This window comes from Diadema setosum, chromosome 11 (genome assembly GCF_964275005.1).
Source record: "Diadema setosum chromosome 11, eeDiaSeto1, whole genome shotgun sequence".
NCBI classification, from domain to species: Eukaryota; Metazoa; Echinodermata; class Echinoidea; order Diadematoida; family Diadematidae; genus Diadema; species Diadema setosum.
The window spans coordinates 19,804,204-19,830,768 of record NC_092695.1 but is presented as its reverse complement, the minus strand read 5'-3'; the positions used below and the strand labels follow the sequence as shown (position 1 = coordinate 19,830,768).

At 38.5% G+C, this 26,565-nt stretch overlaps 1 protein-coding gene across 1 annotated transcript; it reads right to left on the bottom strand.

The window, feature by feature from the left end:
* Nucleotides 1–6,288: 6,288 nt before the first annotated feature.
* On the bottom strand, nucleotides 6,289–26,318 carry LOC140235338 (N(4)-(Beta-N-acetylglucosaminyl)-L-asparaginase-like). The gene is made up of 11 exons (XM_072315365.1): nucleotides 26,213–26,318; nucleotides 19,490–19,595; nucleotides 18,929–18,976; nucleotides 18,110–18,222; nucleotides 17,537–17,597; nucleotides 17,200–17,251; nucleotides 16,241–16,440; nucleotides 15,095–15,202; nucleotides 14,266–14,399; nucleotides 9,968–10,071; nucleotides 6,289–6,438 (listed from the first exon to the last, which is right to left on the bottom strand). Exons 1-11 carry the CDS (start codon nucleotides 26,316–26,318, stop codon nucleotides 6,289–6,291), a joined length of 1,182 nt encoding a protein of 393 aa, XP_072171466.1.
* Nucleotides 26,319–26,565: the final 247 nt, after the last annotated feature.

Below are 26,565 nucleotides of genomic sequence, written 5' to 3'. Positions count from 1 at the left end.
GCTCAGGGGACCAACTTGCCCCGGTTTTGGCTGCATAGTTATATCATGAAGCTACATAGCTTCATGGTTATAATTATGCACTCGGGTCACGTTCTGTCTTTATCCTGGACTGTATTTTGTTGAAGATTTCTTCGCTTTCCATCATGTGAACTGCACATTGAAGCCTTGCAGTAGTGAACCATGGCTCGTATAGTGACCGCAAATCAGTAAAATTTAGTATTTTTAAAACTCTTTTTAGTGGAATTCTAACCGAAGATAAAAACAGCAACGAAAGAAAAGCAGACGAAAATTGCATTTATTCGCATGAGAACTAAGATACCCGCAAGACAACTGAAAGCGACAATGCTCCCGAGGAATCCCACAGTGCATCTGTGACAGGGCTCCCCGCGCAGCGTGCGCAGAAGTCTTTTGCGTATTGGCGATACCGAAAATTGGTTTGGGTCGACTCCAGTGGAGATTCCTCGGCTGTGTGTGTATCTTACATAGAGATCAGTGATAAAGCTCTACACAAGTCGTTACGGAGATTTCCGAATATATCCGAACCGGGCCAGCCTTCCCACTCCATGGTATCCCCACGCTACCGAGTCTTTATTATACAGAGGGATAGGATTAGATGAAGTTATAGGGCTTATACCTTCTTTTTCGTTGTCCTCTTTTTATTCCATTTTGCCTTAGCAGCGTGCAGCGTCAGATAATTATAAAATGATGCGCTTTTTTGTTTTCCTCCTAAGAATGTTTGATATCTTGTGCGCATGCACAGTCAGGGACTTTACGGGACCAACATAAGATCACTTGTAAAAGAATTTTAAAAAAATGTTCACTTTTTTAAAAGAACTTGATTTGATAGTGTGGTGTACCGTGATTGAGTGAATTCAAAGGAAAAGGACAAAAATGAAGTAGGGCCTGAAGGGAGTTTATATCTCTCAAGTATTGGACACTTGTGCAGAATATTACATGTCTATATGATGTAGCGTTGATTATTTTGTAGTTCATTGATTGATGCTTTTATGCAAGTCTCCAAAATACATATCAATAAAATTGCTGGAATACAGTTGATATGGGATACATTTACAGTATATTTCATATATTGTTTCGATTATTATTTTTTTACTTTACCAAAATAATCAAGATAAGCAGAAAATGGCGAATTCTGTGCAAAAATGCATTGGATCTTATCAGTTACATCAATTTTGTGCATCTGATGTGCAGTAACAGAATATTGAGATATTGCACAAAAACATTTATTAATAAAAACCAGTGAAAAGATGTATTTCTGTAATAAATAGGTTGTGCATTTAAAGTGGAAAAACTAAGTTGCACATAAGCAGGGAAGAACAATCCACATGCAAACTTTACTGTCTGTAGGCCTATTTCTTGAAGCTGGAGTTAATAAATGGTTATGGATGATCTGAAGACCAATAGAGAAAAGTAAAGTAAAGCAATAAATGAATGGGGAAAAAACACAGCTGAACAACAAGTGGAGACAAAATACTCCATTGATGTTACTATAATCTTACTTGTATATACACATTACTGATTTGTAAATACACACTGTATCTATATGTACACATACCCTTAATTGTACAGATTTATCATAGCTGAGTTTGAATATGTCATCTTTCTTGTGAAGAAAATTCCAATTCTTCATTCTTCCCTAAAGCAAATGGGGAAGAATGTGAAATGGAAAAGAGATGAAGATTAAAGTCTTGCAATTTTGGTCAGAAATCCATTCTTCCAAAATAAATGTATCTAAAATTGATGTAATCTTTGAATATTCAAAGATTGAAGTGAAGGACAGAATTAATATTTATATCTACTTGATGCAGATGTGTGATAGGAACGGAAAATTGGGACTACTTCTCCATTCCCAGCATTTTGTTTGTATCAGTGTCCAGAAGGGAGCGAAATTTCCAGACTGGCGTTTCATATATTGCATACTTGTTAATTCCAACAGTCAGGAGTTGTGTTCCAATTCCGTTTTCAGAGTATGAAATGTAAATGGATTTGAAAAGTAGTGAGGATTATCTTTCTTTTTTTTTTCCGGGTATGCTGTTGTTTCCAGAGATTCCATTACCAGAGTGAAGGCTTCCCGTCTTTTTCTGTAGCCACCTCTTGCCTTTCGATGGTCTGCTTTGGTGAATGGAGTCAACACTGGATGTAAGAATACACAGATCGACTAGTGTAGATCACGCACAGTGGATATATAGTTCAGTATTATCGTGTAACTGTGGGTTAGCCGGCAAACTTCCAAGACTAGTGTACAGTACCTAGACTTCTTTGTAGTACACATTGCTTGTTGTAAGCAGAATAATTATTTGTCATTATGCTACTAGTGGATATACTTCCAGACACAGACAAACACTATATTGTTTCAATCACATGCTAATTGATCATCACCTGTCTAAATGGTAGTATACAAAGTTTGTACCATAAGTTATGGAAAAAGAGCTTTGATTTTTCTTTGCAGAGATGCAGTGTTGCTAAGCAGTATGCTTCTTAAACTAAACCTGTGCATTACTGAACAGTTTCATTACAAGATGTGCACTGCTGAACTAAAGGCTTAGAAAAGAAGGTTCTTTTGTTTCTTATAGTTTTTTTTTTCTGTCTGTTCATGTTTTTTGTTGCAGTGAATAGAAAAGTTCATGAGTCACTGAACTTTCTGGTCTGACACAGTGAAGCAGATTATTATGACACACCACTGATGTCTCTTTTTAACAATGCAAATCAAAACTATGTAAAATAACTGCTTCTTCAGCTGTTTTTTTTTTTAAAGGTGCAATTCTTATGGACAAGGATAAACCGAATATTTACATATCTAATTGCCTACGTGTATCTTCGTGTATCAACAGTGGCATGTGTATTGCACGTACGCCAAGCTACAGACGTTGGTCACATTTAATACTTGAAACAAGGGAGCACCGCTTTCCTGCTTGCAACTGTCACTACAAAACTAGAATATGCTGTTTACATGTGTACCCCCCCCCCCCCTCCATTCTCTCTCTTTCATGGCTTCAATACTCGGCTATAGCTGGCATCATGCACTTGAACATGTTTATTCAAGGAATGACATGATGCAATTTATTACTAATTCTTGAAGAGTGAAATATGACTTATACAAGTAATGTAGAATGAAATCACAAAATAGGTCAATGTAGCTTTTGATGAGGCTCTGTTGCCTCAATGTTAACACATGGGCTACATCACAATCACTCTCCCTGACGAGTCGACTGGGGGTACATGGCAGATATTAAAAGAGCATCTCGTACATAATTGGTCAAATTATACCCCCTCCCCCAACTGTGTATGTTTATAGATGATTTCCTGGTACACTGGTATTGAATTGACAACTAATACATACCCGACGTTCATGATAGTCACTAATGTAAAGCCAGGGTTATTGGCTTGTTGCCTGGGGGGGGGGGGGGGGGGGGATGGGAGAGGAGGGGGTGGTGAAGCAATATGTGTCTCTTGGGGCAGATCACTTGATATTGCTTGACATCAGTTTGGATGTGGGTGCTGGGGGTCCATAAAATCATCAGTGCTGTAATGTTCAGTATGTGTAGGCACTTGACGGCTATAATAAGCACGGTAGTAATCCAGATTACTGGCACTTGGTGAGACATGTATCACAAGAAAGCATGTAAACAGGAACAAATTTCAGCGAAGCTTTTTTTGTTTGTCTGAAGGTGAAATATGTACAGCATTTTATATACATATGTATTTCATGTCAGCATCGCTTGATAATGTTTGTGCATAACGTTCACTCTTTGATATAACCAGATCAAAATATTTGCCATACTTGTATGCTTGCACCACTGTCTTACATGTTGACCATGCCCACAGCACATTCTTTCTTTAAAAGGATGTACAGAATGTGTATTTGATTTTTATACTCGATTTCATCACATCATGTAACTTTCAGTGCTACAATCTTTACCATTTTTTTTTTGTACAAACATTTTCAACACCATTTTTACAAATCTTTGGTATTGATTTGCTGTTGTAATGAATATGTGCAACAGAAATAAAAACTGCATGTCTTCTATTGCCAATATTTCTTCTGTGCAAGATTCCTTTGATTATCTGTGTGAATATTATACAAATTTCTGAATGAGGGTAAGCAGTAATCATTAGCATAATCTCATCGGCTAAGAACCAGAAAGGCACTGGCATGTTCTAAGATATGAGTGGAAATAAAAATGAAACAATCAATTTTCATGAAATCAAAATTAAGGTTATTTAATTGAAAGTGGGTAGATCGATAAGTATTGTTCCAAATACAGGTTATAATAGCACCCTTGCTGTTTTAATTTTGAACATTTTACTGAAAATGGAAATGACTGTATATTGACATCATAATGTAGAGGAGATATATGATACAATAAGATACCAGTAACTCATACCAACCAAAATTGTGATAAAGCCCTTCTGATTCTCAGCTTACAATATATGGTCTGTAATATAGAAATCCCTGCATCTTGAGGGCTAAAAATTTCTTACACAGTACAGGAGATTTATTGCATTCCTGACAGTCCTACAAATGGAGGCATCTTCTACAATCCATTTTCTTAAGAGGGAGCTTTTGAAATATGCTCGCATTAGATAACAGAGAGAGAGAGAGAGAGAGAGAGAGAAAGAGAGAGATGCCGAGAGATATGAATGAAACCATCAAAGTGTCACGAGACGTGGCCATTTCCTATCATAGTGAAAGTAATTAACTAATATGATGGGGTCATCAATCAAAGCATTTATCACCCTGCATAATTATTGTTTGACAGCAACAGTCTGCCATTGTATAAGAATAAGCCAGTTCGGGGTTAGCTCATGTACAGCTGGGTACAAATGACCTTTCTTCTTTCTCAGTTGATAAGGCACTCCACTAGTCTTCAAGCAACAGAATGCATTAGCTCGCCCAATGTAACAATTCATGGAATTCATCAGTCATGTTCAATTAAAGGATGTACTCGCTAGACCAGGTGATCAGAATGATCCATCAATTGACACTTCGGAAAACATCCATTTATTTTGCATTGAATGTAATGACGATCTTCTTCTATTGATATTGCCAAATACTGCTTTTGCTGCCATGTGGATGTGATGGCAAGCACCACTTAAATACAAGGATACTTGAATAATCATTGCATCACAGACGCTTATCTCAGTGAATTTAAAAACCAATATGCTCTGCTGGTACAAATGACCTTTTTCTGCTCATGCTCAAAGTGGAACCCTGAACTGGCTTATTGAAATCAGAGTGCAGTTCAACACTATGTTCAAATTGGTTTTGATGAGGAGAGTTGAATCAAATGTAAAATGGTGCATTGTAGAGATATCATCCAGATCAGACATTTGTTAAAGGACTTTTGGGACGTTCACAGGACTTTGTAAAGTTTCACGTTTGCATGAACTGTTGAAAACATGGGGAATTTAGAAATTCCCTACACCTCATTTTTTTCAACTCCAATTTTAATGAAACAGTTAGCATTGTATGTGCTATCACTTAGTTTATCAAAGTTAACTTCAATATGTTGTGGCAGAACACTTCTATTTCAGTAGCACCCATCACTTCCTGACTAACATGGACAGAGTTAAAAAAATAACAACAACAACAACACACACACACACACACACACACACACACACAAACACACACACAGAAGAAAACAGAAAGATGCAGACTACAAGGTATAGGAGAGTGTGGCAAAAATTACATTTTTTTACATTTTTTTTAAAATTATTATTATGAGTGATCCCATTCACATTCACACAGTAACCATGACATGATTGCATAGTCTGTTCAAATTATCAACACACAAACAGTGTGCAATTCATGAGTAGACCCATATGCTAAATTGCACATCAACATATCACAATTAATATCTTGACTCTTAAAAGACTGTATCAGAGTATAGTGGATTCCCATTATAATGAAGTCTTCGGGACCCGCAGTTTTCTTTTGTTATATCGAAATTTTGTTATAACCGAACAAATAAACAATAAAAATACGTAGAGTGGACAATGTTGCGGCCTGAATTTTGACTATGTTGTAACTGGAATTTCGTTACAACCGTTATATACACTGTATCATTATAACTGGAGTGCACTGTACTTGTTCTAATGCACACAGCCTGAATCTGAAAGAACCACTTAAATCATTCTTTAACCTCACTTCAGAAATAAACAAGCAGCCTCTCAACACTCCAACATTGTATTAAAATACAATACATTGTATTGACTAATATGCTACTGCATACCTGCTAGAGGTATAATATGCAAAATACATATACACTACTCGGGTTCCAAGTATAATGCCACAGCTTTGACCATGCTGGGAATGAGCAGGGAGGTGTCCACCTCCCTGGAATGAGCTGTTCTCCAGTAGATGGTCTGATCAACCTTCTTTATCAAAATTGCCTTTGGGTAACCCCATGTCTCCACCTAACATGATAAGGCATACAGACAATATATTCCTCATAACACAGTCATGTTTCTAGTGACAGACTTATTTGCCACCTACAAAGTCAGCATTCTGAATGTTCTGGCACCATGCAATGACACAGTGTAGTGTCCAAAATGTACTTTGATACGTTTTCACATCATTGCCATCATTGTACATATGTGTGATTGAAAGACACCATACCTGGATTAACTGGATAAGTGCCTACCCTTGGGGCCTTGGACCCTTGGTGTCTACCCTTGGGAACGAAGAGTATCTTAATTGTTTTTTGCTGTTGTACTTTCTCATGTAAAAGCGTTAAGTATGGATACATCGTGTGTCAAATAAACAGTGAATCTGACCAAGAATGATACCTTGACCAGCATTGATATACACTTGTAATGCATTTCTACATTTGTAAAAACAATGAAGAGATTGTAGAGATTTAAACGGATTTGTAACGATCGTCTCCCTTATGTCGATGTGTAATGTGAATGAGGAATGACCAAACAGTCATCGCACTACACGATTTCCATACGCAACAGACTTCGAACGTCACACAGAGGTAGGAGGGATACAACCCCGTGTACATACATGAACAACGTGTGCAGATGCAAGGAAATAAAGAACTGCTCCCTTTACTTATTGACATGCAGTACAACTGAATATGGATGGCATCCTATCTTCATGACAAAGAGTGATAGCAGATCTCTGTGCGAGTGTAGATTCTGCTGTGAAGAATAAGGGAATGAATCAAGTAACAGTCGTCTAAAATAGGGTCTAAACGACCGTTCTACTCAGAAGGTAGCATCCACGTCAAACACGTAAGAATTTAGATAGATCAAGTGGACATGCCATTGACGATAAGGATCTGTCAGGTTCACAGCTCTGAACCGATGGTCATTCACCGCAGCATAGTGTAAAGGAAGAAAATGAAGAGATTGCCAGAGCCAGCCAACAACTTCTATTCCATACAACCTGTACGTACAGCCAGAAGCCAGTTCAAGAGCAAGTACCCCACCCATGTAAAAGTGTGAAATATGGATACATCGTGTGTCAAATAAACAGTGAATTTGACTGAGAATGATACCTTGACCAGCATTGATCTAATGTAACTCTACACACAAATTTTTACCACAAATGTCTGTTTTTCGTAGCCACTGCCCTTCTACATGCATAAAAAAAAGCCACTTATTCTTCCCAAGTTATCTTGTTTCCACATACAAATTGCACCTAACAACAAATTATTGTACTATCTGGTGTCATAGTGAAGAGTACATAATAATACTAATGTGTCTTTCATGCTGCAAATAAAATTTCTGAACTAGAGCAGATTCTGAAAAAAAGAAAAAACATCTTTGAAATGTTGAGCAAAATAATGTCTGGATATACATAAAAAGATTTCCCAAAGGAAAAGGAAAAAAGAACAGACCCTCGTAAAATTGTTTGAAAGTTTCTGGACAATTGCACTGATTCAAATAGGAGAACCAACCCTCACAAGTTTGACCCATCCACCCCTGGAATTGGAGTGGAGTGAAACAAATTGCTTCAAATTCAGCAACAAATGACATCACCCAGACGGATGTGGTTTTTAAGCTCCACACTTTCATCCTGCATCCATCATGACTGGATGTGTTATACTTCTCTTCTTACAGTTTTAAACACCTCTTGAACCATATCACGACTGGGGTATCATTCTGGCAACCCTGCCAGGATGGGAAATCAAGGAGTTCCACTGATAACAACTTGCTGTTCTTGGATGCACAGCCTGGTGTAACCTAATAATGCGATGGCCAATTGGCCAGACAGTAATCCACAGAGACTCACAGGTAAAGGCTTGGGTGGACTGAAGAAGTGAAGGCGAGCTGTTCCGCTGAGCCAGACGGGGGTGAAATCAGCAAGGCACCTGCTTGAGAACCTATCTTACAATTTCTAGAATCCTCCAATTATTCTAGAGAAATTGACATGGGAAACCTTGACATTTCTTTCATGAGGGAAAGATATGATACCACAAGAAAATAGACTCCCATACAGTTTTTGGAAATTTCTGGACATTGTGACTGGATTTGTTATTTTTCTCTTCTTACAGTTTAAATACCCCTTATCACATCAGGACCGGGGTGACATACGTGTAGCTCGTATCAGCATTTCTCGCTAGAAGACAATGTAGTCACAATGTGAGGAAAACAATGAGGTACAGTAGTCATTCTCAGTATTCAGCCATTGGTGTTGGTAGAACATTGCACAGTATATTTCAGAGAACAGACTGAACTTTGCCTGTGCTGATAATTCACAGAAGTAATCTCTTAAAGAGAGTCATCTTTACAAGTTTTATATCATAGGTAACTTTCAAATGTAGAATAACTCAGAGTGTTTATGTGTTATGACACTTTGGAAATGTCGGACACTACTGATGTTTTACAAAACAACTGAATAAATAAAATATTCTATCTTATCCCAAGTAGTGCTATACACCTGAATTACCACACCCTTTGATTGCTAGCAAAAAACATGAGAAATGCAAGCATACTTAAACTGATATAAAGTTGGCAAAATCTGTGACATACATGTAAGACAACAGATGAATCAATTAATATGAATTCAAAAGACTAGCATCAACATGTACAATGACTACAGACCTGGAAGACTTGATTAAATATGCATTCATGTCTAATCCCTTTGTACATAACTTAATCCGTTAAGGATGGGCTGATTTTGCTACAACACGCATTTCCCATAGACACCTGCCCAAGTATACTCGGGACTCATACTCAACGAGTTAACAGATTCCTTGAATACCACCATTATCAAATAGGATACACACACACCAGACAGAGAAAAAGAATGTTACCAGGGGTACTTCTACTAGTTACATTTATGGGATATTCTTGTCATTATGCACTTGCTTTGAGATATATTTTCCCTGGGAGAAAAAAAAAAGTGAGCTTGACCATAGATTCATTAGTATTTTGAAATATACAAAATATTTCAATGTTCTATCTTTCATGAAGAGATTGAAATGATTTGCTCTATGCTCAATCCCTGAGCTCAGGAGGATGTCCATGCTGGAACAAAATGGAGAGGTGGCTCAGTCAGTAACCTATCTGCCTTTCAATTGAATGGTTAGGGGTTGTGCGTGGATTCAAACCCAAGCGAGTCTAACTGACTAATGTTGTGAGTTATCATACCGTCTCCTCTGGTAGAGGCAAAACACTCTATCCCTTAGTAGGGACATAACAACAGAGGTCCTGTGTGTGAGAGAGTCACAACCTACGCACACAAAAGATCCTGCTTCATTTATTCATCGCAAAGAGCAGGGTGCACAACCTGGTGAAGTGGTCTGCCCTAAGTACTATCTATCGACTGGATCCCATGGAATACCAGCTAGTGCAGCTGAATATGGCCCATTCAGCCATCTTGTCAGATAAAAAAAGAAACAAACAAACAAACCAATTCTAGGAAGTCTGAGAATTCATGACACATAATCAAGTCCATTGAGGAAATAGCACATTGCAAATCTTATGCATGTACATCATTCGATTCTGAGGAACATGGGACTTCTATCACTTTCACCGCTGAGAAAGATGGATCTCGTATTGAGTAGTGAAAAGAGGAGAAACCATGGCAGGCTGCACCTGGAAAATAGAGAGAAAACAATGGAGGAATTAATGGTAAAACATAATTTTCATTTACGCCTGCAGAAATTGTCCATTTTCGCTCTAAAATGGACACATATGCATTTATGAAATGTGTGAACTAAGGCTGTGATATTTCACTGGTTAAAATTATGAGATGGCATCTCCTTGCTCTATCCCTAATGGTCAACCAAAAATTGTGGCCACACCCAGGCATATGACTCTAATTATTGCTCTTAGAACAACTTCCCTATGTTCTTTTCTCCAATTTCTATCTTTATAACTTTAAAATATTAATATTAATCAACCTGGTTTAAACTAAATACCATATTATCATAAACATCAGAAAACTTATTTCCCACACACTAATTATTATATTGGTATATCTCAGAATTCCTTAATATCAAAGAATGTCAAATGAAATGTACAAGCAAAACTCTAACATTCTGATCTGATCATCCAAATCCTGTTCTCCAACTTCTGAAAGAATTTATTACTCAAATATGAAAAAAACAAGCTTTAGCAACTAAATTAGAATGTAAATGCAGTCAAAATTTTAAAGTCTGTGAATAAGGAACAGAGTTATTGAATTTTTAAATTAAAGATAACACTTTTTTTTAAACACCTAATATTCTCTTATATTTCTCTATTAGCATGGCTCAAAGAAAGAAAGGAAGGAAGACGGGGCCCCAGTCTGAAATTCAAGGAGAATGTCTAGGACAAAGTGATATGTCAACTATAGTGACAAATCAGCAAGGAAGCTCAAACCAAAGTGATATGTCAGGCGTCAGCTACAACTACCGATGAAACTGAAATAGTGACCAGCAGGCAGGAGCCATTTCTCTCAGTCTTTTCACGCATTTCCAGTACGAAAATTTGGCGATGAGAAATTTACCAAAGTGGTTCCGAAGACGGAGCTGGTTGGATTACGACACTAAAAATGAGGTTGGTACATGTATCCAATGCAAGAAAGCATACCACAGCAAATTGCTTTTGAAACATGAAAAAACTCATGACACACTCGTATCAAAGGGTTTCAACTTTTGACGGAAGGCTATCGAAAAGTTTAATGTTCACAAACGATCACAACACAAAACAGCATGTTCAAATGCTTGTAAGAGAAAATGAGAATCCACTGAATTCTCTGTTCACATTGCAGCGTAGGAGGGAGCAGACCAATGCTTCAGATGTGCTTTCTCTAATCTTAAGGACAATCCGTTACCTTGGAAACAGGAAAGCATAAGTTCACCTTTCCAAGGTGATACAGCTTGTGATGGAGTGTTTTGGAACTTGATTGTGGAATGATGTGAGAGCAACAAAGAGCAACTTTCATGACTGAAACGCAGAAATGACTGGACCGCTAACACAATCCAAAATGAGATCATCAAAATGTATGGACATGCAATTCAACAAGAAATTGCCACGGACATTCAGGCCCACGACTTTTTCAGTATCACGGCTGATGGTACAACTTAACACAAATAGTGATGAGCAATGGTCAAAGTGTGTGCAGTATGCAACATCAAATTTTGATGTGAAGTTAGATTTCCTTGGATTCTACAACTGTCCCAACACTAACTCAATAACTTTGACCAAGGTTATCAAAGATGAGTTGCTGCGCCTCCAGCTGCACCTTCGAAATTTAGTTGGTATTTGTTTTGATGGCGCAAGCAAAATGAGTGGCCACCAGAGTGGAGTTCAGACACATTTGAAGAGTGAATGCAAAAATGCATTCATGTCCACTGCTGTGATCATTCTCTTGACTTAGTCCTTCAACAGGTTGGGAAAGAGGTAGCAATTGCAGCTGATACACTGTCATTTGTTCAAGAGGTCTCCAATGTCTGAATGACCTAAAAGACAGGCAGTGTTTGAAGGCATGTTCAAGGATGGTGAAGCTGTACATTTACCAGCACTCTGTCCCAGACAATGGTGCGTAAGGGTCTCAGCCACCAAATGTGTGACTGATTCCCATGCAGATGCACTTCATAGAACTCTAACTGAGCTATATGAAGACAGCTAAACACTACCAGAGTTCAGAGCATATAACTGTACACCTCGCCTGTGGAAGTACAGATACACAGCAAAGACCTTTTTTGCTGTGTGCTTGGAGATTTTCACCAATTTTGAAAAAGGTGGCAAGGGTCATTCAGGTGGAAGGTGTGAGAGCTGCAGGAGTTCATGGTGCTTACATCTCCTTCTGACAAAAGCCCTACAGAAAGAAAGGTCCTCTGTGCACTTTCAAGTGGTCTTCAGAGCATCTGAAAACATAGCACAAAGGCATGACTTGAAAATGCCCGAGATAGTAAGAAGAAGCACAAACCCTTGTTGCCTGAGCCAAAATTCAACTCCAGAAAACATCGCAGATCAATCTCTCACTGACAAGTGGCAATTGGAGTACTTTGCCAGCTTTGACATTGTCATTTAAGAAATGGAATGTTTTGATCAGGAGGGCATGAGAGTTTCAGTGGAGATAGAACAGGTGGTCATATCCGCTGCAATAAATGGATTGGATACTCGACAGCCTCTGCCCCATCTTCCCGAATCAATCAAACAAGATAAACTAAAAAAAAAATGACTTGCCATGCAAAGTGTTGTCTACAAAGGTAATCCTGTAAAAAATATCAAAGATTCTGCAAGAGTCCTCAGCAAGTCATCTATTACCCCTTGAGGACGGGCTGATTTTGCTACAACACGCATTTCCCATAGACACCTGTCTGAGTATACTCAGGACTAGTCTTCAATGGTCAAAAGCAAACTAGATATCTCTTCTGTGAGGTAGACAGACTTTTGAGTCTCTCTGCTTGCTACTGTCTGTGGCACCTGCAGAATAGTACCTTTCTGCTCTAAGAAGACTTAAGACATGGATGCACTCTACCATGACGCAGAAAAGGCTGACTCATTTGTCACTTATGTCACACCATGTAATAACAGAAATGAACAGAGAAATACTGTAAAATTGTGTATGAATTTCACACAGATTGAATAACAGCTTTTATACCATTATGATCCAGTGCATAAATCATCTTTTGTTAGGCATACTGGAAGCCCCCCGTTAGAAATTACCATCAAAAAAAAAGAAAAAAAAAAAAACAGCACCCAAACCCAATTGGTCTATAGCAAGGCCGATAAGTCTAGTAAGTGTGCACTTCAGGTTTTGTTGACTTGAGTGGAGGATTCCCGACAAGGTACACCGTGTATGTACAGGTGGACAAATGATTCGATGCACAGCTGTGGGTGATGAATGTAACAAAGATGATCTAAATCTACTTTTTCACTTCAAAATGAGTCGAAATAAGTTGGAATTACAATTATGTTAGTCTTTTGTTACTGGAGATTTAACAGGAATAGTGCCACCTTGTGGTCAGATCTAAAAACGCATATCTCACTAGTATAATAGGCAGTACATATAAGAAGACAGGACTTGGCTGACAGAAACAGGTGAGGGATGCTGTGATTGTGACCCGGGGGAGGCGCACAATCTTTCAACCTGCTTTTCCCACTTTGTACCGCTTTTCCACCTTTTTACCTTTTCTGCTCGGTAACCATGTAAGGATGTAGAACATGCAAGCAGTGGAGAATTTCATCGTGTTGACCTTTATTGATGCTCGTGTCTCAGCTCAAGTGTCCAAGTCCAAGTGTATTGTGAGTCAGAGGTAAACGATGCATTAATAAAGAACACATTCACAGTGGTGGACCACAGTATACGTACTTGATTGTGATTCGCTGCAAGTTTGTGAGTACCGTACCGTGCCAGAGCAGAGCAAGTGTGTCTACAAAGCATCAGTATGAGACGATCGATGTGATGACTGATGTGGGAAGTGTAAATGGAAGTGTAAATCGGGAGACGGATCGGCGGAAGAGTGGCGTGATTAGAAAGAGCCAACCCAAGATTACACAAGGTGCCCGGGTATCATACATTACAGCATATAAGAGTCAGTAGCAATAACCAGCAGCTACATCTTTAATTGGTGGACTGTAAAGGGGCTGCCACAAAAAGTAGGCATTTGCAGCTGTTGAAATAGAAAATCCATCACAGCGTTGGCAAATCACTCAAGGATGTGTGCACAACAACTGCACCATGTGTCCATTGTACATCATATATTGCTCAGCATCAATTGCTCTAAATTGACACACTTGCCATCTGCTGCATTCCTCAACCTTTCTCGCAAAGTGCCGCGATAAACGCAGTCTCACCATAGCTACCGTCAACTCTTGCAGCGACGAGGGCCCCACTGAACTCGGGATAGTAGCGGATGATCCTCTGCAGTGCCGACTGACACGCTGCGTCTGGCGTCATCCCATTCCGCATGTTCTCCACAACCTGAAAGCTGGAATGAATGGAAGTACAAACAGAGTAACAGATTACTGCTGCATTGGTGAATGCAACTATGAAGAACCTCCACACATCCCCCACCCCATGTGACATTTCAGCTTAAAATTCTCACAGCAAGGACAAAGAAGTGGCAACCATCATACAAAGTGAACATAATTGTGAGATTAAATGAGGTCAATATTGCATAGGTAGCACTGAGCTGTAAAATATTGCACACACTGAAGCACTGCCGCCATTCATACTAGGCCAGCCTGCTGTTAGTGTGACATTGTTACCTCTGCCAAGGAGGTTAAGATTTTTGCTGGTGTTGTCTGTTTTTCAAAATAACTCAGAAAGTTGAAAGTTGATACTGACACAAGTTGGAAATGATCCCGACCACCATTTTTTTTTTGTCTACGATCAATGAAAAAATTGTGAGATTATTGTCACATGGTCACCTCACTAATTTGCATATTCATATCAACTGTACAAGAACTGTTTTGCAGAAATTAGCAAAACTTCAAAATGCAATAACTTAATTCTCATTTTCATCCAATTTCAGTCAAATTTTTACCATCGAACTCATAAGATTGTACTCTTTTTTATCAGACTAACTTATATTGGACTGAATTTCCCCTTTAACATTTGATAGTGGTAAAAAGTATCTGGCAGTGCGGTAAAGCAAATGCGCCAACGATGTTGCCAGGGTACCTTGGGAGGAATCTCATCATGACATCACCATCACCAGTTCCTGCAGCTCCGCCCACATCTTTGTCCACATAGGCACCAGCTCCAGCAATAGGGGAATCCCCCACTCTCCTAGAATGGGGAAAATCAAAAACTAAACAAAATCAGCAAATCTAAAACTCCACTGAGGAGGAACACCAACTACACAAATTTTGACAAACACAACTCTGGTTCTGTGAAAATTGAATTTGGAGTTCTACTAACTGCATAATAGTACACATAGATGAAAAGGGGAAAAAAGGGAAAGAGAAGTAGCATGTTGGCTAGAGGTATCCTTCACTAGAGTCAGGCAAAGGGAAAACAAAATAAAGGAAAACAGCACTGCACAGGAAGGCAATGAATTGGTATGAGATATACATGAATATACTCCCCCCCCCCCCCCCCCTTAGCTCATGCTGTTGCTCTTTCACTCTTTTCCTATTCTTTATGCCTGTGTTGTTCCTTTTCTTGTATGATGTTGCCTCCCTATTCATCTTTATCCTTCACAGGTGGCCCCTTGTAATCCTAGGGATCATCACTGACCCACCTTTGCCTTTTGTCTGTTCACCCCTTTGCTTTAATCCCCCTTCATCACCTGTTTGGCTCCCTGCCTTTGACTTTTAATCCACCCCTTTTGTTTTAATTGTTCTGTGTCCCTATCCCTCCTCAGACTGTGCTTGTTGTGTGTAGCCCATAAGTATGTGATTGCTTTCCCTATATGTTGGTCATTTTGCCTCTACAAAGATTCTGCTAGGATCAAAAGCTCAGGTCCCTTTTGACTCCATAAATTAGACTAAGAATGTAAAAAAAAAAAAGTTGTTTGCATTCATGTGACAATTGTTGTCATTCCAAACAAATTTGGCTTCACCAGAGAATCAGTAATCTATGTGTTGGCCTACATGTGGAATCACGCTTAGCAACAGCTAGTATAGGCAAAACGGCATGCAATATACCTCCTTTTATACTCTGGCTCATCTTTCTTCTTCAAAGGCAAAGTAAAGGCATGGTTTCAAAGCAATATGAAGATATGTTAAAGGTATTTCTAAAGTTTTGAGACCATTACGAATATTCTTCAGCAGAGGTCGTAATAGCAAAGTACTTAATCATCTTAATAATCAATCAGTTTGTTACCCAGGTACTTTGTGGTTTGCCCCGTTGGTCGATGTACCCCCTGCGATACGACCCTTGGAATCAACCACTATCATTCCTATGGTGTCGTGATTCTTCCGGCTGACATCTGGGTTGTACCGCTCTTTGCTGGCCATCTGCTGCTTGCCATTCCTCACAGGAGTGTATGGGCCACAGGACTTTGAAGGATCAGGCATGACATTCTGCACCAACATCAAATAATAGGCATATTATATACCTCACCAGAACAAAAACATACAAGTATAAATAAATGTGTATATTGTACATACTTGCATGAACACAAGTAAAAAACAAACAAACTAAACTTTTTGTATATTATACACATCATATGAGAATAATGTCAATCTTCCTCTATTTGCATCAAACATATAGACTGTGCATCTCTTTGTCAGGTACAAAATATCTTCATGTAACTCAGCAAATATGGACCTTAACGTTTTGCAATAGCAATCCGTTATCATTGTTAACACAAGAATGTGCATGAGAGTTTGAAAAAGGGGCTTCTATGAATCCATATCCCTTAAAGGGATGCAATCTTACACATGATACAAGATCTCAGCATTTTTCTTTTATATATAATATTTCACATTAGAAGGTCAGGCTGATAATATGTAGATATTACAGTGATGGGCAAAAACATGAAAAAACATTCAACTGCTATCTGAGAGTAAACCCCTTTTAATCATAAAGTACATATCTGAAGGTATCAGTGTTACTATGTGAAGAAGGTTGTGTACTGTGCCACTGTGATTGTAATTACTCTCATGCTGTTGCTTTGATTACTTTCATCACACTGCATTTCTTCCATTTATCCTCTGTACTTGAATTATTGACATAAAAAGAGAAATAACACAGAGGAGTAAAAAAAAATAAGAAAAAGTATCTGAGCAATGAGGCACAATGATGGACAAATACAATATTGTTTAAACCATTAAACTCACCTGTCTATAATTTGGCTGACAATTATTTTGCCTCCACGCATTCCAGATTGCCCTGCAAACAGCAACAGCAAATATTCAAACAGGCTGAAAATATGAAATCATTCAGATCAGCACTTTTCCCTTTCACTTACTCTAGAGGCAGACATTGTATATTTTTATAAGTTTGATCATACATTTACATAATGTAAAAGACAATGAACACTAGATCATTAACTGTCAATCTCCAGGGCTAGAATTCCACCTCCTTTGCATTGTAGAGTTTTCATAGCCCGCATAAATTATTATTATTATTATTATTTCTATTTTATTTCAGAAGTGATAAAGACAAGAATCATACCTGGATTTATTTGTTGTCAAATTCTCTTCCTTGAATCCCATTTCTATAGCAAACTTGGTAGCTGTGGGAGAGAGAAAGATATAGAATAAAATATGAGCATATTTTTTTTTAATAATTAAATCAATTATGAGATCTACCCAATTTTTGTTTAAAATTATAAATCATACCGTTAATTCAATGTCAATGTGTTAAGATATTTGGCAAATGCCAATGCTGTAGAGTATTTGGTAAAGCTATACATTGTAGCCGTACATGTAGATAAAATCCATGTAAAAAGAAAGAATACTTGCAATCGCATACTTTAATGAACTACTGATGCACACGCACACACTAAGCAGCTTAGAAACATAAAGCAGAGGTTAGATTTCTTCATGATTCCACAATATACTACTAATAATGAAAAAGTTCTTGATTCCCATACTATAAATCCTCATGCAAGTTTTGTTCACAGCTTTCCTCTATGTCTTCTGTGAAAAATAGTGAGTAATTGTAGCACTATTCTAGAAGCTGCTATTCCTAAAATATTATGCATGTTCCTTAATGGTGACCGTTGTACCCTAAACTTGTGTTTACCTGACTCTCCAACAATAAGGGTCTCTTTTGTGTAATTCATCACTGCCCTGGCAACGGAGATGGCGCTCTTGATGCGACGTAGATCCCCAACAGATCCCACTGCATGGGTTTCTCTGTTCAAAAGAAAGAAAGAAAGGAAAAAAGAGTCTGAGAAAAAATTACATAACAAAGGAAACCTGACCAACTTCTATGGCAATCCCAACACAGCAAAAGGTTGCAGAGGGAAGAATGGTAATGGTTAGTGATATTTTGTCGTATTGTAAAATTTGTTATACTGCACGCTTTTCTCTCCTGAAACATTTAAGGGAAACAGGATATAACAACTATGTACAAATGTCACGATATAATGACACAGGCGCTCCAACCAAGAATGTGTATTTCTACCTCCCTGATCAAACAATAATGGTCATAATGCCCTTCAGCACCTAAACTGCTTATGCTCCCATGTATGTATGTTTGTGTATGTTACTATGTGTTATAGATGTGTACCAAGGTACAGTTGCATAATCTGTTTGTGTGTATGTGTGCATGTGCAGACTGGAATTGTACAAATTATGTGTTTGTGTTTGGTCAGCTCTTATCATTCTTGTATCCAAATACTATGCCACTGAACCCCCAATACACAAGCTTTGTGACATTTACTGCTGCCTTCCCAAGAGTAGCAGTTGCTGATTTAAAAAAAAAAAAAAAAAAAAAAAAAAAAAAATCATCTCTAGATGCCAGAAGGACAAAGCCCTGTTTCTTTTTTAGCACATCATGTGTTGCTACATGTATGCAGCCACATAAAAGTGTAGTGTGACTCAGAGGCACTATACGAACCCATCCATGATCATCGCATCAAGAGTTGTTTCTCCAGATTCATCAGGGCTGCAAGAAACAATGGTTAGAATACAATTTTAACAAATTAGTCATCAGAATAGAAACAAACAAACAATGCAAAATCAATGTCAATTTTCACTTCTACATCATTTCAATTTGCAGTCTACAAGTGAAAAATCACAATGTGACAATGGATAGAGCAGCTTACTTTGAAAAGCATTTATCACGGCATACATGACTCCGCAAATACATTGTTTAGAACAGTAATACAATAGGAGGAATGACAAATTCATTATTCAGTGTGATTACCCAACTATTGACAGTCATGAATTACAGTGTAAACATATACCCAGAGAGACCACATTGAGGGGACGCAAGTATGGTACAACATTTCTTAATATAATGAAAGTAAAAAAAAAAATACAACCAAACAACAACAATAATAACAACAAACAAACAAATGCAAAACAAAAGCATCACACCATCAATGTAAAGGAGTTAAACAAATGTAAAATATTTGCAGAAATGTCCACCTGACTTCTGTGGGTTTTTTTGCCTCACCTGCCCCCGTAGCCCACGGTGCCATCACACTGCTCCACCTCGCAGACACTGCAGCCCCGCTCCACAGCATCCAGTGCCGAGAGACCACTGTCCAGGACTTCCCATGCTGGTCGGATAATCACATGACAAAATGAAGAATAAAGAACACATAGCATTACTTGGCAGGCTGCCTGATGGCATATCAACCTATCTTTGGTTCAACTTTAATGTATCAAAAACTACAAAATGACAGAAACCAGTGTCACCACAAAGTTTATACTATAGCCTTTAATAAGGTACACAGAGGTAACATTTCTAACTTAAACGCAAATTTAGACCAGAGTACTGATGTTGTCATTTAGAGTAAACAACCCTGTTTGCAGCAGGCTTTGTACCTGCCAGAAATAGGCACCCTGCCACAAACTGGATTGATTACTCTATAGTTAGGCGAGAAAATTTCACTTTTGTCGGAGATTGTGGCAATATGCCCCCATTTTATCGGTAGATTTTGGTAGATTTTGGTAGTGCCCTAGGAATGTGTGGTACAATTTTGTATGCATGTATACATTGTAAAGTGTGTCGCTGTGTTTAGCGGTATTTTACCGAATATCGTGAATATGTTGTACCTGCCATGAACAGGCACACGGCCACAAACTGCCACAATTACTCTAATTATAGAAGCTATACATTCTCAATTGAACTTTGAATAGAATCTAGAACTTACTAAGCATTGCTTAGTTAAGATTAAGACGTAAACTGCGATGCATGCATGCTAACCGCAACAGCGACCGCAACAGCGATCCCTACATGCATACACATTACTGATTATCACAATGGGTTTACATGCATGCACGAGATAAAGATTATTCAACCCTGGGCCTGGGGTGCGGACACTCCTTCCTTGACCTTGAAGTTGTAAATTTTAGTAAAGTTCTACCAAGGAGGTTTGAGAAATGGAGTAACAACAGTCTCATTCCCTTTGATCCCATGTTTCATGCCGCCACTCAGAAATATTTGAAGTAGGCCTACATGTTTGTGCTAAACTAGAGCTGCCTCACAGATAGGAAGACAATTGATTCATGTGGCATTGCATCATGACTCGTCACTCTCAAAGGAAGATATGTCTTTATGATGGTAATTGCTTTTCGCAGTCCCTTCTTAGAAAACAAGTAGCACATTAATAGTACAGGCACAGGGAGATGTGCGAATAAAAATTGTACAAAAATTGATGAAATGAAAATCAAAATTACAAAATTTTACATGACTTTATACTAGAGGTGGGCTATAGAGGGTGACATTTTCAGAACATGCTCATCACACCTTAGTTTGATGACTTTTTGCCTACTGACACCATTTTTGAAAAAAAGAACGGAAAAAATGCAAAATCCAGGGTGCCCCGGCCGAAATCGTAAAAAATCCAAGATGGCCGCCGTTTCGGCTTTAAAAAGACATTTTTGGCCATAACTCGGCTATTTTTTGGTCTATTGTGATGGTTTTGGTGTCTAACCCCATGTTTTAGGGGTCAAGGAAATGGATTATCATGATAATTTTAGTGTAAAACCTAAGCTTCTACATGAAACTAACCTTTTCCCCATATTTAGGGTTAAATTTCCTTCTCCTTTACCCCTACCCCAACCGCCATTTTTCACACTTTTTTCTGTATTTTTTTTCCAAGTCATGTTAACTACCATACTCTTAATAACAAGTTTTAGCAATCTGTTTTTTTTTTTACTACCGACAATACAGCAAGAAATATACAAATAACTTACGGTATACATGTATGTGTCATGCCAATACTGGTATGTGGCTATGGTGCATTAAATGCATGGTAACTGTGGAACCAGTATTGTACTGTATCTGCTTTATAGTGTCCATTAACATTTTGGTCCTAAGACCTTTAACAATATGAATAAATAGATATAATAATAAATATTCCTTCTCCTTTACCCCTACCCCAACTGCCATTTTTTGCACTTTTTTCTGTATTTTTTTTTCAAGTCATGTTAACTACCATACTCTAACAAGTTCTAGCTATCAATGTGGTGTTTTCTTGCAACAATACAGCAAGAAATATACAAATAACTTACATTATACATGGTTTACATATGTGTCATGCACTACAGGTCTGAATACCAAATGTTTATCAGCACTACAAAGCAGATACAGTATAAGCACTGGCTTCTGTTACAATGTACCATACATCCTGAATGCACAAGCCACACTATACCGATATGTGCATGACACATATGTAAACCATGTATTAATGTAAGTTATTTGTTATTATTTATTATCATATTTATTTACTTATATTGTTAAAGGTCTTAGGACCAAAATGTTAATGGACACTATAAAGCAAATACAGTATTTAATACTGGTTCCACAGTTACCGTGCATTCTGAATGCACCAGCCACATACCAGTATTGGCATGACACATACATGTATACCGTAAGTTATTTGTATATTTCTTGCTGTATTGTCGGTAGAAAAAAAAGCCCAGATTGCTAGAACTTGTTATCAAAAGTATGGTAGTTAACATGACTTGAAAAAAATGCGGAAAAAAAGGCAAAAAATGGCGGTTGGGGTAGGGGTAAAGGAGAAGGAAATTTAACCCTAAATATGGGAAAAAGGTTAGTTTCATGTAGAAGCTTAGGTTTTTCACTAAAATTACCATGATAATCCATTTCCTTGACCCCTAAAACATGGGGTTAGACACCAAAACCATCACAATAGACCAAAAAATAGCCGAGTTATGGCCAAAAATGTCTTTTTAGAGCCGAAACGGCGGCCATCTTGGATTTTTTACAATTTCGGCCGGGGCACCCCGGATTTTGCATTTTTTTCGTTCTTTTTTTCAAAAATGGTGTCAGTAGGCAAAAAGTCATCAAACTAAGGTGTGATGAGCATGTTCTGAAAATATGACCTAAAATTGACCCTCTATAGCCCACCTCTATTTATACTAATCTATATGAATGAATAAAGAACTATACTCGAAAATTATACCATATCAGTTGTTGGAAAGATGATAAAATCGCCTTTGTAGTGAGAGTACAGTTTCAAATAATTTCAAGACATACAGCTCAGGTTTACATTTACATGTATGCACATAATCTTGGACGGGATTTACTTTTGTTTCATATGCTTTACCATTTAGAGAACATTCACTCTATTTGACAAATAATTAAACAAGCAGAATATAGACGATATAGAATTTATTAAATGCTAAGAGTTTAAAATGAATCTTCAGATTGCTCAAAAAGACAGCGGCATGGTACCCTGATCATCAAAGCTAAGGCACAATTTCACCTGTGGAATTCTTTTGTGCATCAATAAAAAACAAGGCAAGTGCCAAATTGTGTCTCGCCCATTCGCGTACAAGGAATTAATATTTTTTACAACTCCTAGAAGTTAATTGACCTGCTTATGACCTTTGACCTTGTAAGGACCTTCAACACCCCAAGGGACATTTAACCATCCAAGTTTGGTCACAAACGGACAAAGGGATCAAAAGTACTGTAATGAGCCATAATCGAAACGTGCCATAAAAACATAACATTGGGCCCTAAAAATTTGTTGACCCTTTCTTTGACCTTTGACCTTGTGATGACCTTTAACTCCCCAAGGGACATCTACCATCCAAGTTTGGTCACAAACGGACATAGGGATCAAAAGTTATGAGCCACAATCAAAACGCGCCCAAAAAAACATAACATTGGGCCCTAAAAGTTTGTTGACCCCTGTCTGTGACCTTTGACCTTGTGACGACCTTCACCTCCCCAAGGGACATCTTCCATCCAAGTTTGGTCACAAACGGACAAAGGGATCAAAAGTTATGAGCCATAAACGAAATGCGCCCTAAAAACTTAACATTGGGCCCTAAAAGTTCGTTGACCCGTCTGTGACCTTTGACCTTGTGGTTACCTTCAACTTCCCAAGAGACATCTACCATCACCCAAGTTTGATTGCCATTGTAGCAACATGTGCTGAGTTACGTGTGATAAGAGTCTTGCAAGTAAACTTTAACGTATGACCTCAAATGACCTTTGACCTTATCATGTGACCTCTTACGGCACCATAACATGAAGGTACCCCCAGTGCATCCATCACCCAAGTTTGATTGCCATTGTAGCAACGTGTCGAGTTACGTGTGATAAGAGAATCTTGCAAGTAAACTTTAACGTATGACCTCAAATGACCTTTGAACTTATCCTGTGACCTCCAACGGCACCATAACATGAAGGTACCCCCAGTGCATCTATGACCCAAGTTAGGTTGTAATCCAAGCAACTCATGTGAAGTTATTTGTCAAAAGAGAGTCTTGCAGGTAAACTCTAACATAGAAAAGAGAGTCTTGCACACACTCTTTAATATATGACCTCAAATGACCTTTGACATCATCACATGACCTCCGACAACACCATAACATGAAGATACCCCTAGTGCTTCTATCACCCAAGTTTGGCTGCCATTGCTGTAACAGTTGCCAAGTTATGCATCATCAAAAAGAGAGTCTTGCAGGTAAACTTGAACATTTGTGATGGACGACGGACGGACGACGGACGGACGATGGACGGACGACATTTGGATCCCTTAGGGTGGGATTTCACGGAGCACGCGAACGATTTGCGAAGGACGCGAATGACAAAATCCAACATTCGGAAAAGTTTTTCTCCGAATGTTTTCCGACAATGAAGCCGGAAACTATTCTTGCGCAATTTGTGCGAAGTTCCCACGACGTATGTGCGATTGTCGTGTGTATCATTGCTAAAGTACAGCATGTTACGTACACGAAGAACGCGCGACGGAAATGCGAACAACGAAAAATTTTCAATAATCATGGGAGAAAATGTAGCAAGGAGAGGTGGAAGCAATAAAAAAATCAACTCAAATCAGCTTTCCTGAGTTGATTTTTTTTCTTTCCTCTATTTCTCTTTTCGTTTTCTCTCATTTCTCTATCGTGTGTTTGCCTACATTTTTTCCCCCTAGGACGTATCTCCACTAGTAAAGCATTTGATCTTTTTTTTTTTTTTTTGCAGTTCCTCCAACACATAATCTCTATAGTTCAAATGAAATTTACATACTTAAGATTGATTTTAAGTATATTCTGCGATTTTTTTTTTGTATATCAAATATTCTTTCTCTTTGCTAGTCTATAATTTCTTTTGTTACTATATAGTTGTTAATAATTGTTTGGTGTTTAGATGTATGCTACGATTTCTATTTGCAGAAAACGTACAGGGTATACATCCCCCAAACGTGCACTAAACGTTCACGAGAATGTCTCAAAAGGTACGCGAACAGTTTGCGATTACGTCGTAAAATGATCGCAAAAACTTCGCAGATTTCGCGTAACATACGCGAGACATTCTCAGAAGTTTCGGAGTCTGTTTGGGGTTTCACGAACATTTTGCGAACATCGCGCGTGTCTTGCAAAGGTCTTGCGCATATGACGAAGCTTTAAAGACACTTTCGAGAACAATTCACGAGCAAATCCCGACTAAGTGTGCGGAAAAGGTTCGCGAAAAATTTCAAACTTTTTTGAAATTCTCGCCGAAGTAAAAACGACATTCGCGAACAATTGACGACGCTTCCGAACCCTCACGTTTGTTTGGCGATCTTTTGCAGACTAAAATGCGAATGCTGGATTTTGCCATTCGCATCATTCGCAAATCGTTCGCGTGCTCCGTGAAATCCCACCCTTAGTCTCGCCTTCACCTCCGGTGGGCGAGACAAAAATGGCAGCTGTGTTGAATCAGGGAGGTGTTACAGAGATGGAGTGGCAACTCTTTGTAATTCATGCAAACACATGTTTGGGTTCAAGGCGTTACAATGGGATGTCTAGCATTCCATTACGCTTTGAAGTCATGCTCGGCACCGCTCTAGTTGCAAGACGAAGTTCGGAGACGAAGAACGCATTTCACCTTTTGTTGAACTACAAGCTTTATTTCACCGCATAATTTTATATGAAATACTCGAATTGATTTAGAATAGTTTAGGAAAGAATTCAATATTATTAACATGTATTTCTAGTTTCATCGTAATTCGCAAATCGAAAGGAAATGAAAATTAGGCCCTCTTAAAAACCTAATTTTTTCTATAATGCGCACATTTCCGCATGTTAATTTTCTATCTTTTAATAAGGGATATTTTGATCTTTCAAATAAAGTACTCCGTGATAGCGTGTTCCAGCGTGTTTATAAACTATTTGCTGTTAAAATTGTGAGTTTTACACTGCATTTTGATTCGCTGCTCCAATTCAAGGTACACAAATTCATTGTTGTCATCACATTGAAAGAGAGAGCGAATTGCAGTAGGAGCAAATATTTCTAGATGTGAGAGCGCTAGTCCCAATTATTGATGCTCTCTTTTGTCAAAGCACATGGGTAACACCTGTAGTTGAACGCATAACTTCTCGGCGGTGCCGCGCATGACTTCAAAGGAGAGCTTTAGTTGCCTCTCCTTCTCTAGCACCTCCCTGGTTGAATAATTGCAGCCAGTTGATTGGAACTCCGTCTCTTAAACCTCCTGCTCCTGGACCTTGTCCTTGACCTTGGTTGTACACTAAGGACGAAGGTCACTATGTCTATGTTGTACACAGTTCACGTTCGGGCTGATCGCAGTTAGCATAATGAGAGGTTAAACTTACTTCAACTGAAGAGAGAAACAATGAGAAAGTTAATAAAAGTTGAGGACAAACAGTGAACATGAAACTTTCGAAAGAAGTTGGTCAGACATGTCATGTTTACCTCTTTCTGTTGCGTTAGTAAAAGGCCAGGTGTTGATCACGAGTGGCAGCGAACACGTGACGCTTTGTATAGAAGAAAGACTAATCAGAAGAAATGCTATAAACATTGCAATCAAAGACCGGGAGAAAGATATAGAAAATGGCACATTTGATAACTCCATTTTGCCTTCAGATCCCTCTCACACAGAGCCAGAGTAGCAGGTAGAGGTTGCTGACCAACAGACCGGACGTAGTACTGGTAGTGGTACGCAGAGAACAGGTTTTTGGGTGAGGACAAACGCAAACTTTAATAGTGTAACACCACAAATCAGAATGTCTGATCGAGAGTTCGCATGGCCATGGCCATGCCCATGC

Excerpts from the sequence above, each read along its gene's own strand:
- LOC140235338 (XM_072315365.1), bottom strand. The coding sequence starts at position 26,318 with ATGTTTATAGCATTTCTTCTGATTAGTCTTTCTTCTATACAAAGCGTC. Across the intron at positions 18,223-18,928 it reads GATGCGATGATCATGGATGG|AGAAACCCATGCAGTGGGAT; the intron begins GTTCGTATAGTG and ends TCTTTTGAACAG. Across the intron at positions 14,400-15,094 it reads ATGATGAGATTCCTCCCAAG|CTTTCAGGTTGTGGAGAACA; the intron begins GTACCCTGGCAA and ends CATTCATTCCAG.